Raw genomic sequence first — 15,535 nt, forward strand, 5'->3', positions numbered from 1 at the left:
CTTTGTGATGGATTTTTGTAAACAAATCATTGGAGGAACTAGGGATTTCAGTTTGCCACTTCAGTTACAAGAAAATGATGCTAGACTGGAAAAAAGCCCGCTAATGAGCTTAAAACCTAAATCCTATGCTTGAAGACTGCCCAACTCCAGTATCAAATGCATTTCTAAGAAGATGAATGTGGGTGTACCTCACCAATATCACACGGAGCTCCAGGTGAGGAGCATTTTCAGGGCCCCTCTCCATTTGTTAAACTGTTGAGTACGTTGCTTCTATTGTGCTTGCAGCCCATTTTGTGTCTTTGCTGCACAATTTGCATGCATGATTTATCCATTTCATACGAAGACAATGTTCATTTTCCAGTGAATACAAAATCCTTAAATTCAATGGAACCCTGGCCACACAGTTCAGCACTGGCAGCTTTAGATGTGAAGGTGAACTTTTTGTGCTATTTTGGTGTGGAGCACAGTCAGGCAGATGGAAGCCTGGTGAGCAAGTCAGTTTTCTGCCCCTAAATATGGCCCTGGGAACTTAATACAGTGGTACCTCAGGTTAAGAACTTAATTCGTTCTGGAGGTCTGTTCTTAGCCTAAAACTGTTCTTAACCTGAAGCACCACTTTAGCTAATGGGGCCTCCTGCTGCTGTCGCTGCGCCGCCACTGCACGATTTCTGTTCTCATCCTGAAGCAAAGTTCTTAACCCAAGGTACTATTTCTGGGTTAGCGGAATCTGTAACCTGAAGTGTATGTAACCTGAGGTACCACTGTATATTGTGAGTTCCTAGTATCACTCATTTTAAAATGCTTGCCAGACTTTATTTTTGCTTACACCTCTGCTTTATAGCTGAACTATCCCATCTATATGGCAGAGATTCCTTTATTCATTATCTTGGAATTCCTGTTTCATTAAATTATAAACAACAATGCTTATTAGCAAGCCTTGTAATTTATCTGCTTATAAGGTAAAAGGTAAAGGGACCCCTGACCATTAGGTCCAGTCGTGGCCGACTCTGGGGTTGTGGCGCTCATCTCGCTTTATTGGCCAAGGGAGCCAGCGTACAGCTTCCGGGTCATGTGGCCAGCATGACTAAACTGCTTCTGGCGAACCAGAGCAGCACACGGAAACACCGTTTACCTTCCTGTCGGAGTGGTACCTATTTATCTACTTGCACTTTGATGTGCTTTTGAACTGCTAGGTTGGCAGGAGCAAGCAGCAATTAGAGCATGCCCTAAAAACACATGCTGAACTTAAATAGGTGCTAGGTCTGGTCAGTGTGTCTATATATGCAACTGGAGATCCACGAAGGAAAAGCAGAATATAACTTTAATTAACTCCAAGTGCCACCCTAAACCTCTTTAGAGTTTTAGAGCACTGAGTTTTGGTGAACAATGATAAGTGCACAAGATAGTGGGCTCCTCCTCCCTTTTCTAATGTCAAAAGGTGGCAGCTTTCATGGTTAAGAGAAGGTGAAGCAGAGCTATAAGTACCACAAAAGGGTATATAAGGGCAGAACAACCTTCTTGATGCCAGTGGGCCATAGTGGAATAGAATGGGTTCCTAAGAACCTGAATGTGAGTGCAGCTGCAGGACTGGGCCTAGACTGGGTCTGGAGCCCCAGACGAGGCTTCTCAGAATAGAAATGTAAAGGGTTTTTCATGAATGTGGTTTTCCTGCAGTAACTGTGACTTTGATGGTCCCTTTCAGAAACAACCAAAAAGCTAAAACTGTGCTGCCCAATTTTTTTTGCTAGCTTACAAATAATACCTTTAGAGTTGGTCAGTCAACTACGGCTGGTGTCACTTTCCACTTATTCTTCCCTGCCATTGCTGCTTATGTCCACTTTGCGGCCTCCATTTTTGTTATAGCCCTGAAAGATCTTTACAGTGATTTGCCAATACAGGCATGCATCCAATATATGTGAAATGAAAGTATTATCAAGGCCTCTTTTACACCAGCTAGCGGAATATCTATATTTTCATGATCTAGTATTCTGGTTCTATGAAGACTCTGCCTTCCTCAAAAGATTAGCAGTAGTTCAGAGAGGCAATTTAACAAAGCAAAGACCCCTGGAAATGTTCTCAGCCCAATTCTAAAGACTCTGATGTGCACACATGCTGCTGCACACAAGACTCTCCTAATTCCCTGAAATATCCTCGAGAGTGAATTGGAATGCTGATAATTACTGGGCCTACACCCACAACCCTTTTGTGGTAAGCTATTTGCTGTTAAAGTATTTTCAGATGTTTTCAGTAAAAAAAGTGATTATTTTTCTCCTTATTTCAGAAATTGGTGCTCCTGTTGTTCCGGACAGGCGACAGTTAAAAACCTTCAAATATATGAAATAAACTGTTCTTGATCAAAGTGGTTCTTACCTGGCTATGTTCCTTCCTAGCCCCAGGGCTAAACCAATGGCTGAGGGAGGGAAGAAAAAAAAAGGTTTAGTAGCATAGCTAACTGAAGCACGAGCTGTCATATGACCAGCCTATGCGTGCTCTCGGGTATTTTATTGTCCACCAGAAAAATGTAGCCTTTGGCTATGATTTATTTAAATGGGATATTTTACAGAACTCTCAAGGTCTATAGCAGTTTTCACAGGAATATAAGAATGTATCTCATTCTGTGGATTTATCCTGCTTGGGCAAGTGGATATATACTAAATCATATTGAGTTTCATGCCACAGATTCTGAAATTCTTTATATATTACATCATTTAATAATATTTTCTCTCTGTGTGTGCTGCTAAAATCTAATGTTCTTATTACTTAGAGTAACGGAAATCTTAAAAAGTGTTTACAACTATTAGAAGCATGCTTATTAATTTTGAGGGTTTGGGTTTAATGCCTACGCACTGCTACTACTGTTGCTACACAAACACACACACATGGTGTGCATAGGTTTGCTGACTTAATATCTCTAAAATCCAACCCAGTGTGGAATTATGTGTTCTGTTTCCATTTGAGTAAGTAGGAGGGACTGATAGAACAGCACTGTATCTCTCCAAGTGTCTGAACAGTTTTTCCTCTTAGTTTATGGGGTGAGTTGAACTGTTCACCAGACTTTGGATTAAGCTGCCCTAGCAGGATTCAACCACTAAGGGGCAACTGTAGAGTTAATATCACCGTTTAGCCTTTTTATCTCACTACCAGTGTTTATTAGCTTACCAACACCAAGAGGGTTGTTTTATCATCAACAATGCTTTGTGAATAATCACCATAACAATCTTACATACATTCACATTTTTAATGCAATTGTCACGGTTGGTGTTATGTACATTTCATTTATCTCTGACCTCAATGCTTACTTAACTGCTGACTGTTCTCTTTCCAACTATGTGTGTATAAATACTTGCCAAGTTAGGATAGCACTTCATACATAAAAAAGTTGCTCTAGTCCACTAAATAAGTTTTCTGGGTGTTTTCTTTTAGTTTTTAGGTTGCCACAAGGCTATTTAAAGGGCCATGTGCAAATCTCTCTTCTCCGTGTACCAACCTACCCACCCCATATGCTTACTGTGGAAACACAGGGGCAAAAAGCAGCTGTTTTTGTTTTATTTTAAAATATATATACACTGCTGTTCCAGGCAAAGCCAGTCCAAAGTGCCTTACAACAACTACAATGGAAATAAGAATACAGTGGACGCTCGGGTTGTGAACATGGTCCATGGGGGAGACATGTTTGCAACCTGCAGCGTTCACAACCCGCAGCGGTCTGCACACACGCGGGTTGCAATTCGGTGCTTCTGCGCATAGTGCGATTTAGTGCTTCTGTGAAGGCGCGAGCGCTGAAACCCGGAAGTAACCTGTTCCAGTACTTCCTGGTTAGGTGCGGTGCGCAACCCGAAAACGTGCAACCTGAAGCATTGTAACCCGAGGTATGGCTGTAATAATAAAAAAGCAATGTTACAGAAAAATATAAAACAGATTCAAAACTTCCATAAATATAATATTCCAGGTTCCATCCAGCAAGTGGGACAATATGCACAGAGAAGGCCAATCAAAACAAGTAGATCTGATGAAAATCCTGGACTGCATCCATCTGCCACAGCTCTACTGGAAAGGAAGCTATAGAAGACCCAAGAAAGATATCGTGCTTCTTTTTCTTCTAGCCACACCTCTGGTTTTACAAGCGAGAATGCAAGAGATGTTATGCACACACAGGATCATTATAGCAAGAACTGTGGGGGTGGGGAGGGGGGGTTAATCCACAGACATCTTTCCAGACAACAGTACTGGGAACTGCACATGTCCTCAAGAGCATGATCAGAATTCTAAACAGTCTTGATAGACTGGACAATTAGGGTAAAATTCAAGATGTAATTAAAACAGGGACAAATCTAAACTAAGCAGTTGAAATAATGATAAACCTGACATGGATACTTACTCATGGTGATGAGACTCCTGGGACAAATGTGCAGCTTTCTTGTTGACGCATGAGCCTGGAGCAGTATTCTAAAGGAGGCATAAATAAGTTTTATAAGTTGCATAGAGGAATTTAAGAACACACAGTACTCACTGCATGCAGGAAATAAATGGAAGAAAACAAAAGCCAGCCACCAATACCATTAATAAGATGCATGTGATGAACAAGTCAATAACCAGCTGATTCCTATATATATATAAATGTAAAAAGCTTTGAGTGGCGTTTTCCATTTTTTTCAATGCTGGTCATCAGGGTTTTGGGGAGCAATGATCCTAAAGAGGTACTGGGAAGAGCCCCAAGAGACATTGTTACTTTGGAATCACAGAACTGAAAGGGACCCTGAGGATCATCTAGTCCAACCCCCCAGGAATACGCAGGTAGGCAAGTGTGTGTGTCCTTACCTCTTTTATTCATAGTGCAGGCACCCAGTTCATAATACTACCCCAGCCATGCCTCTCCCCTACCCAACTCTGGAAGTTTCTAATTGCTACCAAAGTTTAAATCACTTAAGATAGCAAGTTTGAAAAAGGTGTTCATAGTGATCCAATTGTAACTGCATCACTTTCATGCCTAATTATGGAAAGAGTAGCACACATGCACATCATCAAGACAGGGCGACATATGACCAGAATGAACACTGGATGATCTGTAGATACTACTGCAATGTTTAATCCTCTAACCAGCTTTTACTTAGAAATCTACATATACCTATGATTTGTGCCACGGACTATATATGGACCACATGTGGCCTGCTTACTGTAGTGTCTGCCACCTAATCTTTTCAGAAAACTGGACTAGGAGTGGATTTAAGCCATGCATGTGCAACAGCAGTCTTTGATCTTTTCAATCTACAGGATCACGTTGATACACTACAGCACTTTTGAAAAACATTACAAACATGTCACAGCCAGTCTTTGTAATACAAATGTCAAGGATGCTTACGTAAATGTTACCATAATTGGTTTCAGGACAGCCAAAGCATTTATATGGCCTGGTGGTTTTGAGTGCAGGCATCCTTACACAGTGTAAGGGTGTGTTCACACAGTGGGCGTTAAAAATTGCTGTTACTCTCTGAAATACACCTGCATTAAGTTTCACTGGATAGGAGGTAAAATTACGGGATTTTCTTCATTAGCCTAAACATAGAAGACAAATAAAACTTTTATTTTCATAGCTGACTTGACTTACAAGTTGGAAAACAAGCACCCTCTCTCCAGACAGGTGCGTGGGCTTTGAAATTCTAAGGATTTTGAAAATAAAAATACTTGTATGACCTACTAATTATAACATTAACAACTCAATAGTTACTTTAATGCTGGAGGTAAACATTTGGCTTAGCTCTCCAGTTGCATCCTGTATTAATCTCAAAATGAGGTTTTCATGCTATTCCAGTGGGTATCCCTGGAATATAGTAATCCATTTTCTACACTGTGGCTATAAGAAAAGCCGACTGTGCCTATGTCATGCTTTGTTAGAGGTTCATGATCACATTATCTCATGGTGGACCTGACACTTTTATTCAGTTTACAGTATGTTCTGTGTACAGGCAACTTATTTCCTTTGCCAGGGCTGCTGACAACCTTTTCCACACTATATTAATCTTGTTTACTGACTTTATCTTGGTACAAATATCAGAAAACTGAACTTTTTATCTCAGGGAGAAAATAAACAACGTGTTGACAGAAGCAGAAGCTATTTTCTGGGCTAAAATTGGTTGTTTACCTCCAGCCATACTTATGGAAAAATGTTTTAAAGTCTTCCAGTCTGTGCAAAATGCATAATCCATAATTTAATAAATGCAGGCATCCCATGGAAAGTCACCGAGATACATCGGAAGGGATAAAGGATGTACGACCACTGAACAAAATACAATTTGTAGATAATTTGCACATAAATATGAGCATGTTTTATCTAGTCAACAACTGACTAGAGCTTAGATTTCTTCTACATACCAGGGGGCGTTTCATCAATGTAATTTGCTCATGTAAGCCACCTCTTAGCATCCTATGAGTGATGAAGGTAAGAAAACCTTAGGGAGGTAGAGAATCAAGTTGAAACACTTCCTATGGTTAAGCTCACTCCTAATAGTTCTCCTCTAGCTCAGTGAGGGTGCCTATGCAACCTCTGCTAGTCAAGATGCTTGGGAGGGTGGCGGCAGCTGAGGGATTTACTTATGTGGGGGGGAAGTACATAGTTTGAAATGTGTTCGGTCTCTGTGAAAGCACCTCAGCATATTCAAACTACTAGGAGAGGAAATTTTACGACAGCCATCAAGAAAACAATTTACACACAGAGTAGGTTAAATATATAAATACATAGTAAAGGGACCCCTGACCATTAGGTCCAGTCATGACCGACTCTGGGGTTGCGGCGCTCATCTCTTTATTGGCCAAGGGAGCTGGCATATAGCTTCCGGGTCATGTGGCCAGAATGACTAAGCTGCTTCTGGCAAACCAGAGCAGCGCACGGAAACGCCGTTCACCTTCCTGCCAGAGTGGCACCTATTTATCTACTTGCACTTTGTGCTTTCAAACTGCTAGGTTGGCAGGAGCTGGGACAGAGCAACGGGAGCTCACCCCGTTGCGGGGATTCGAACCGCCAACCTTCTGATCGGCAAGCCCTAGGCTATGTGGTTTAACCCACTGCGCCACCCGCGTCCCATATAAATATATAACTCTTAGTTAAAAAGTTAAAATGTCCACTTGGAAATGGCGGGGGGGGGAGGGGATGTGACGCAGGAAAACGTTGTGAGATGGATGTACTTTTGATTAACACACACACACACGACTTTAAAATCTGTATAGTAGGTTTACTTTCAGACAGTCACTCAACTATTCTTATGATTTGGAAAAATGCAAGACAAAATGTGTATTCTCTAAATGAAATTTACTGAAGAAATTTCTAAACATTCCTAAAAAGGGCCTCCAGGGACAGAGAGGACGTGAGAGTTGTCATTAAACACATTTGTTTCATCCATCTCCGTTTGATGTTTCAGTCAGGATAAAAAGAAACATATGCGCTGCAGTACAGAGAAAATGGAAAGTTAAAAAACAACTGTTGGCAGGGCTAGACCAGATAATTGTGCTGTGTTTAGAGTATATACAAATCTAAAGAAGGAAAAAGACTTTGTCAAATTAGTGTCCAGCTTTATGTAGCACGCTGTGAGTGGCCTCTACTGGCTGACCAAGGGCTACATAAGTCACCTTGTCATCTATTATTATGATGGTATTTTCACAATGGCTGAACAGATACCTTTATACGAAGCTTTTTGCTTATCAACATACAAAGTTTACACATTCCAAAAGAGATAACTCATGCAACAACTGTAATCCATTTTTGTAATTCTAAGAAATGAGCAAGGTTAATTAATTAGAAATATAAGGAGGACACGGAAGTCTTCAAAAGAGACACATTGAAATGAGGGCGAATAGCAGCTGAGTGAATGAGTAAGGTAGCAGTGGGTAAAATATTCAAATTTTACTTTCCTAAATATTCACTCGCAATTACAATAAAAATTCAACTTCTCCTAAAACGCCTCTTTCTAATCTATTATTAATTTCAAGAAGCTAACCAAAGAAATTTTTAAAAGCTTCTACCCAGAAGCCACTGAAACCAACCGTTTGTTTTAGTGGTTGGGGATAGTGCTGAACCTACTCTGTTTAGAAAACACCTAGTTGTACCAAGAAAAATTGAATCCTGTGATGCCACTAAATCATATCTGCGCATAGATATCTAATTGCATTCTCTTTCTGTATGTGTGTGTGTCCCCTCCACCCCTTTACTACTGTTGACTTTTGTGTGGTGAGACGTGGTTCCAGAAATGCCTAAAAGCAGGTAGAACCAATTCTGATGCTAGATAATAGCATGAAATCAGTCAGTCCCTTAAAAATGAAGGCTGTTATTGTTTTCAGAACCCTCTAGGAGGGCTCTCATGGACCCCAACAACTGCTACATGGATCGCCTGCTGACTTTGGAAACAGGAGCAGGCCTTGGGGATAAAAATACTGTTCCCTAAGTAGCCTTTCATTCATCTCAGCATCACAACTCTCTCTGGTTTACAGAACAAAAGCTGGTAAACTTGTACTAAATCTGATTGAACGTTGTTTGGAGCTGGCTATGTGTACAGAAAGTCACCTAGTGGTTCTGATTTTGGTACAATATCCTGCTTTGAAAGCTGCACTCAAAACAAGTTTCACTATTCACATGTCATAGAAAACAACTGTACGAAACCCAATCATCTCCCTCAAAGCTTGGCACATGAGGGCAAGAAGGAAGGCTCATTCACATTCCAATAAACTGTGGCCTGTTGGACAGAGATTGTTACATTTGAGCTAAGCTTGTTACAAGCAGCAGCAAAAAAAAGCATTTAATATCTAAGCCAGACTTGTAAAAAAAAGTCCACGATACCATTTACAACGTGGTAAAAGAAGGTAATCAGTAACTTACCAATTTATATATTTAATAGTTATTAGAGGACTAAATTAATCTATTTTAATGCAAAGTAATTTACCAAATAGATGGTTATCTAGGGGGTCACACACTGAACAGTTATATAGATGTGGTCTCACTGGTTTCACTGGGAATATATAACTGTAAACTATCAGTGAATTACACTGTGGCGTTTTAAGTTTATGAACAGTCACCTGGCATGATGTACTCGTATTACAATACTACTGCAAATACTGATCCACAATACAATTACTCTCAAATAAGTTCCTTTGCGTTCAATGAAAATTATTTTATGTTCCTTAGCTTTCAATGAAAATTATTTTAAAGTAAAGCACCCTTAAAACTGTTGGCCTGGTCTCTTGTTCAGTATGGGATTATGCACTTGATTCTATTATTCCCTTAATTGCACCTTATTAAGGAGAATGTTGTCAGACCTAAATGACTAATGATGCCAAAAGGTGACTGCAGTTGTAAGAAATATTATTTTGCCGACACATAGCTTGGTACTCTGGGATATTTCTAGCCTTATTTCAGAATTCTACTTTGCTTCAGAATTCAGTCCCATTATCTTGACTGCTCAAAATTGTTCACAGGGTTATCTAGCTGACATATAAGATAACCCTCCATCTCACTAGACACCACTGGGATATGACATGCTGACCCACAGTAAGCCTTGATTATTAGCCTGAAATATATACCACACAAAAAGGGAGCTTTAGCTAAAGAATAGCTGAACAAAAATTCTATCGTATATACCGTAGTTTTTTTTTATACAAAACCCCCCAACAATGTAAGATATACTGTATTTGATTTATCAGAGAATTTTAAAACATGAAATAATATTACATATTTAAACCCTGATCCTTACCATTTTTACTGGGAAGCAAGGCCCAGTGGTTTGAATGGAATAGACTTCAAAATAAGTTTGTTATCGGAACCTTAGATATTTTACCAAGTGGCACACAAAAGCCCCTTTCAATAGAAAGCAGCAGCAATATATTTAATTTATTCATACAATTTAGTCCCCGGTTATTTTTTCATTTGTGGTCTATATACTCTTGGGAAAAGACCATAGGTACTGATATTTTAACACCACGGAACAGGGAGCAAGAGTGCAACCAACGTGTTTTCATATATTGATATCCGCGATATCCATATTTTGATGCCTTACAAAAACGAAATAAAACCTTATATCCGTTTCAATTTACACCATTACTCAGTCAGAAACACTTTGTGCTTAACTTTGTGAGTCAACAACAATAAAATACTTCAGTGAGCACTATTCAGTTCCCAAAATAAGTAACCACTGTCGCATTCTAAATCTCTTTGCAGGTCCTTGGGGTGGAGTGCGGCTCAGCTTTGCTACTAAAACCTGTCCATCTTGCCAGCTGTTGAAAGTGGCTTGACAGTTCCAAATCACTGTAAACCATGCGACAAGGCAAGCTTATTTCACACCAGAAATCAGATTCGGATTCCACCTGCCTCTCCTTTTCATTAAATTGCTTATGGACAGAGCAGCATGACAGAATACCCAGCAAACATGTTGTCATGCCAAGTGCTAGTACCTCACTGTTGACAGACATCTGACCTGACACATCTACAAACATCGAGAAGTGTGTGTGTGTATGTGATGTTTTATTCAAAGCCTTTCCATTTCACGCAAATTGGTGTTGGGGAAGAAGAGCAAATGCAGAATAAGAAACCAGATCCTAGGAAAACCAGTTTTGGTTTCTGCATCGTTGAGTTTTTGGGGGGTTGTTTGAGAGATTTTCCCCATCCTTAACACCCCCCATCCTCAGATTTTTTTTGTACTTGTGTGTAACTCAGGGTTACTGTGAGTCAACTGGTAGTTTTCCCTTACGTGGTGGTGGTACAGCTTTGGGTTTATAAGCAGGAGCAGAGGAAGACTCAAATGGGTATCAGTATGTAGATTACCTGTTAAGAACTATTGCTCATTAAGAAAGGCAGCTTTAAATAAAGTTTGCCTTTAGAATTTTGAAAAAAAATCATTACACTCTCCGCCTTTCCAGATAGATACATTTAACTTGTTGGATTTTACCACTGTACCCTCAGATCTCCCAAATCCTAAGCAGAAATAGATGCCTCTCTTTTTTGGAGAAGAGTAAGGAAAATAAGGTCTCATTCACAGTTCTGGCAGCATCAGTATCAGTCCCTGCGCAAACGAATACATGAAGCTGAGGGATAGTGTCCATGTATTTGGCCAGTTTATAGAACCGGCATTTATATCTGAGTTTCTGGGAACAAACTATAGGACCACATTATCAGCATGGAGTTTAAACATATGCCCATGCACAATTCAATAAAAACAGAAATATTTGCAGGCAGTAATCCAGGCATAGGCAAACTCCGGCCCTCCAGATGTTTTGGGACTACAATTCCCACCATCCCTAGCTAACAGGACCAGTGGTCAGGGATGGTGGGAATTGTAGTCCCACACATCTGGAGGGCTGGAGTTTGCCTATGCCTACAGTAATCTCAACTGTGGTAATTTTACAGGTATCAAAATTGCAACCCAGTTTCTACAAAATGGTTAGTTGGCTACTAGCTGTTTTCTGGATCCAATTTAAGATGCTCACGTGAGTGTTTTAAGTCATAAACAACTTAGGCCCCAAATATTCAAGGGGGAGCTCTTAGCACTTCCTCCCAAGTTTGGGGTTTGGTGGCCCAGGAAATGGTAATCTCTGTGGCAGCTCCTTGGTTGAGGAATTCCCACTCCAAGCAGCTGTATCTGGCCTCTTCATTAAATAGTTTCTGCTGTATACTGAAGATGCATCTTTGACACCTGAGATGCATGTTCCACTCTATTCCTGTGACTGTAATTTGTTTTTACTCTTTTTAATGTTGAATTTTAAATTGCTATAACCTGGGATCAAATGGTGGAGTAGGTAATAAATTAAATAAATATGTAAATAACAATTAAATGTGTAAAAATTTATAATCTCTATAATTTACATGTTATACATAGCCCACTATGGATGTTGGATGGCAACACCTTATAGAAATAAAGCTATTTTTAAAAGGGGGATGCAAGCAGCACGCACACTGCGATATTAGGACCAATCCATCAATTCTGCTTATATTAAAAGATGAAATATGTAGTATGCGTGTTATTTAAAATATTTTAAACTGCCCTTCGCCAACATTAGGGCAGTATAAAGAGGCATAAACAAAAAGAACATACCAAAAATATGTCAATTGATCTTAGCCAAAAGGCCAGTTTATGCAGTGTGCTTATGATAAGAGACATTTGCCTGAAACAAGTATTATTGCTCCTAACACTTTGCAGCACTGGTTATCTTTTCCCCATGTTTTTGAGCTGTAACCTTCATATTGCTTCATTTCGCACTGAAAGAGACTCATTGATTTTAAAACTAATAATGGTTTACATGTTGAAAACGGTGTGTAACTATTAATATCTTCTGTCTCCATCTGCAACATTGAAACAGATTGACCACTAGATGTTTTGAAAAGGGCAACTGCCACATTGTTCCCTTGGCACACCAGAATGGCAGGTCAAACTTTTGTTCCTCTTGTCCTACAAACAATTTTCAAGCCAACGCTCAATAAATAAATTTGGTCTCCGCACTCCCAATCAGGACTGCACAATCCCCTCAGTAGCAGACCTATGATAAATGGACTTATTTTCCCAAATCAAACACTTGAATTTAAATTCAGATGAGTTAATGCAAAGGTCAACATTGTAATCAGTTCTTTTGATCTTTATAGAATTTCTGGAGTAATACATAATAAATCTGAAACAAGGCAATTTGCAGCTCTGTATGGGTGGCTGGTAATAAAAATCTTAACGATTAGAGCCTTTATGTACTTAGGGAACATTTTATAGTAATAGCTATGGTGAGAACCTCAATGCATGGGGAAAGATGGCAATAGATAACACAGAAAGACATGATTGCTTGATTGTTTGTGGTTTATACAGTATGTGCTCATATGAACTATAAACAAATTAAATCACACATCTGCTGATGAATTAACACTGCTTGGTTCTTTGCTCACTGGGCAGTCTGCAACCTTACAACGCAATCCTATGTATGTTTTCTGAGAAGTAAGCCCCACTATGCTCAAAGAAGCTGAATGCAAGGTAAGTAAGTGTGGCTAGAAATGGTGTCTTAGTCATGTTTATTTACTTGGAAACTCTTCAAAAGCATGGAGGGCATTCAAGATCATATTCATTTTAGAAAGCAAAACTTTCTCTCAACTTTAGCAGAGAAGTAGAAATTATTTTAAAATCTACAGTGTTTATATGTGCTGTAATGTATGGCATTATTTTTTAAACAAATGCTTGCTGTTTAACAAAATTAGTTTTAAACCTACAGGACACAGAACACCACTTGTGTTAAAAGTTAAGCTTTCTTTACTGATGAGCTGTGGTCAGAGCAATAAGCTCCTCCTACGTTCACATGCATTCCATGCTTGCAAGCAAGAAACTCCCTCCAGATTGTGTCCTATGTTCACAAGCTTATTATTGCTGTTATTATTATTAGAAAATATTTCCACTTAAGTGGTAAAACTCAGATTTTACAAGCATCTTCAATCTTTGCAAAATTTGCTCCCTTCTGTTAATGATGAGGATAGGTGCTAGGAAAAGGGAAGTAAACAATTGTCAGGGCAACTGGGCCAATATTATTTCACTCATCTCTTTCTGCACAGTTAACTAGTTGCAAAGGGATATGTGCATTTGAGTTCACATATAATTACAGGCTACTGAAAATGAAGTTTGTGAATGGATGACATAAAATCCTAGAACTGTAGAGTGGAAGGGACCCAAGTGTCATCGAGCCCAACCCCTGGTAATACAGGAATCTTTTGCCCAGCATGGGGCTCAAACCCATGAGCTGGAGGTCTGCATGTACACATCCATCCAAATGCATATTCCCTTTCCCATCCTTCCTGAATTACTCATAAGAATCTATGGACAATTGGATCAATGGGGATGGGATGACTTGCCAACCAGCACTGCCAGAGGAACAAAAAAGAAGAAGGAAGAAAACACTTGTCAAAGCAATGGAGTGGGAAGGGTAGGGTTCACATAGGCATAGTCACATCACACAGATAACCATGCACTGAAGAGAAAGGTCTTTTAAGTAATAACATGATTTTAAATAAAAAACAGTATACTGGAGAAACAACTGCTGTGAATTTGTGTGAAGAAATGTACACAGATAGGTAGAGCTGTGGATGTACTGTGGTACTTCGGGTTACAAACACCTCGGGTTACAAATACAGTGGTGCCCCGCAAGATGAATGCCTCGCAAGACAAAAAACCCACTAGACGAAAGGGTTTTCCGTTTTTCGATGCGCTTCGCAAGACGAATTTCCCTATGGGCTTGATTCGCAAAACGAAAAAGTCTTGTGAGTCTTGCGATTTTTTCCCCTCCCCCCTTTTTCTAAGCCACTAAGCCGCTAATAGCCTTTTAGCCGCTAAGCCTTTAATAGCCGCTAAACCGCTAATAGCGCTAATCCGCTAATAGGATTGCTTCGCAAGACGAAAAAACCGCTAGACGAAGAGACTCACGGAACGGATTAATTTCGTCTTGCGAGGCACCACTGTACTTTTGGTTACAGACTCTGCTAACCCAGAAGTAGTACCTCAGATTAATAACTTTACCTCAGGATGAGAACAGAAATCACATGGGGGGGGCAGTGGCAGCGGGAGGCCCCATTAGCTAAAGTGGTACCTCAGTTTAAAAACGGTTTCAGGTTAAGAACGGACCTCTGGAACTAATTAAGTTCGTAACCAGAGGTACCACAGTATTTGGAGACTCTTCTCAGTCCACTCTTCACCCCCCAAAAGAGATTTAACAAAACCTGAACACCACAAAATTCAGCTCACCATCCATTTAGAATTGTGCTTTGTTTCACACAGTTTCAAAGACTTATGATGCCCATGTAGAACAACTGTATACATGATCTATGAGCACAGGTCATTCATTGGTGGGTAGAAGCAGCAAATGTACTGCCCCAGAGGTGAATGCCTCTGCAAATGAGCCCTTGAGCAGTGATGCTTAGGATGGACAAGCATCCACTTACTGATGCTGATGTAAATGTGCATTTCCCACTTAGAATTGTAACGGCCTGCAAAGCCCTTATGTTTTAGGCAACTCTAGATTAGGGCCTCTGTTAGTACTAGTAGACGTGAGGTAGGTAATAAATAAATATGAAATATGAACAGTTACACTGAACAGTTCAGCTCAGTACTATAAATTATAATGTTTGTGCAGCAGTTTTAGTTCAATGTTGCAAAGTCCTAAAGTAAGTATTGTACTCTTAATATATTTTACTGTGCCACATATTCAAAAGAACAAGCCAGCAATTTTAACTGACAATGTGATCTGATTTAACAAGTGAAAGCAACTGCCCCTTATGTATTTTAAGAGCTCTCATTTGATGTTGAACACATTCACAAATACTACTTCCATATAAACTACTCAAATGTGTCTTCTTAGGGAACATGTGGCAGTGGAGGGGGAAGGGGCAGTGTCCACATCCAAGCGGATTTCAGCTGGACAATGATGAAAAGTCCATATGTTCCAATGCCATCATAAATTATGTTGGAACATTCGGTCAGGCCAAGAGGGACTCCAAAAATAGGCTGGAAACAGCTCTTTGACTGAAAACAAATTGCCTAAA

At 39.8% G+C, this 15,535-nt stretch overlaps 1 protein-coding gene across 5 annotated transcripts in view; it reads right to left on the reverse strand.

Moving 5' to 3' along the window:
• Positions 1-15,535, reverse strand: part of GPATCH2 (G-patch domain containing 2) — a 105,873-nt gene that overhangs the window by 38,700 nt on the left and 51,638 nt on the right. For all 5 annotated transcript variants that reach the window (XM_082217695.1, XM_082217694.1, XM_082217697.1 and 2 more), the window contains 2 exons: positions 4,379-4,446; positions 2,371-2,410 (listed from right to left, as the gene is read on the reverse strand). In XM_082217695.1, coding sequence (XP_082073821.1) covers positions 2,371-2,410; positions 4,379-4,446 — 108 coding nt within the window. The remainder of the gene's footprint in view (positions 1-2,370; positions 2,411-4,378; positions 4,447-15,535) is intronic.

This window comes from Podarcis vaucheri, assembly GCF_965113315.1.
Source record: "Podarcis vaucheri genome assembly, chromosome: 3".
NCBI lineage: Eukaryota > Metazoa > Chordata > Lepidosauria > Squamata > Lacertidae > Podarcis > Podarcis vaucheri.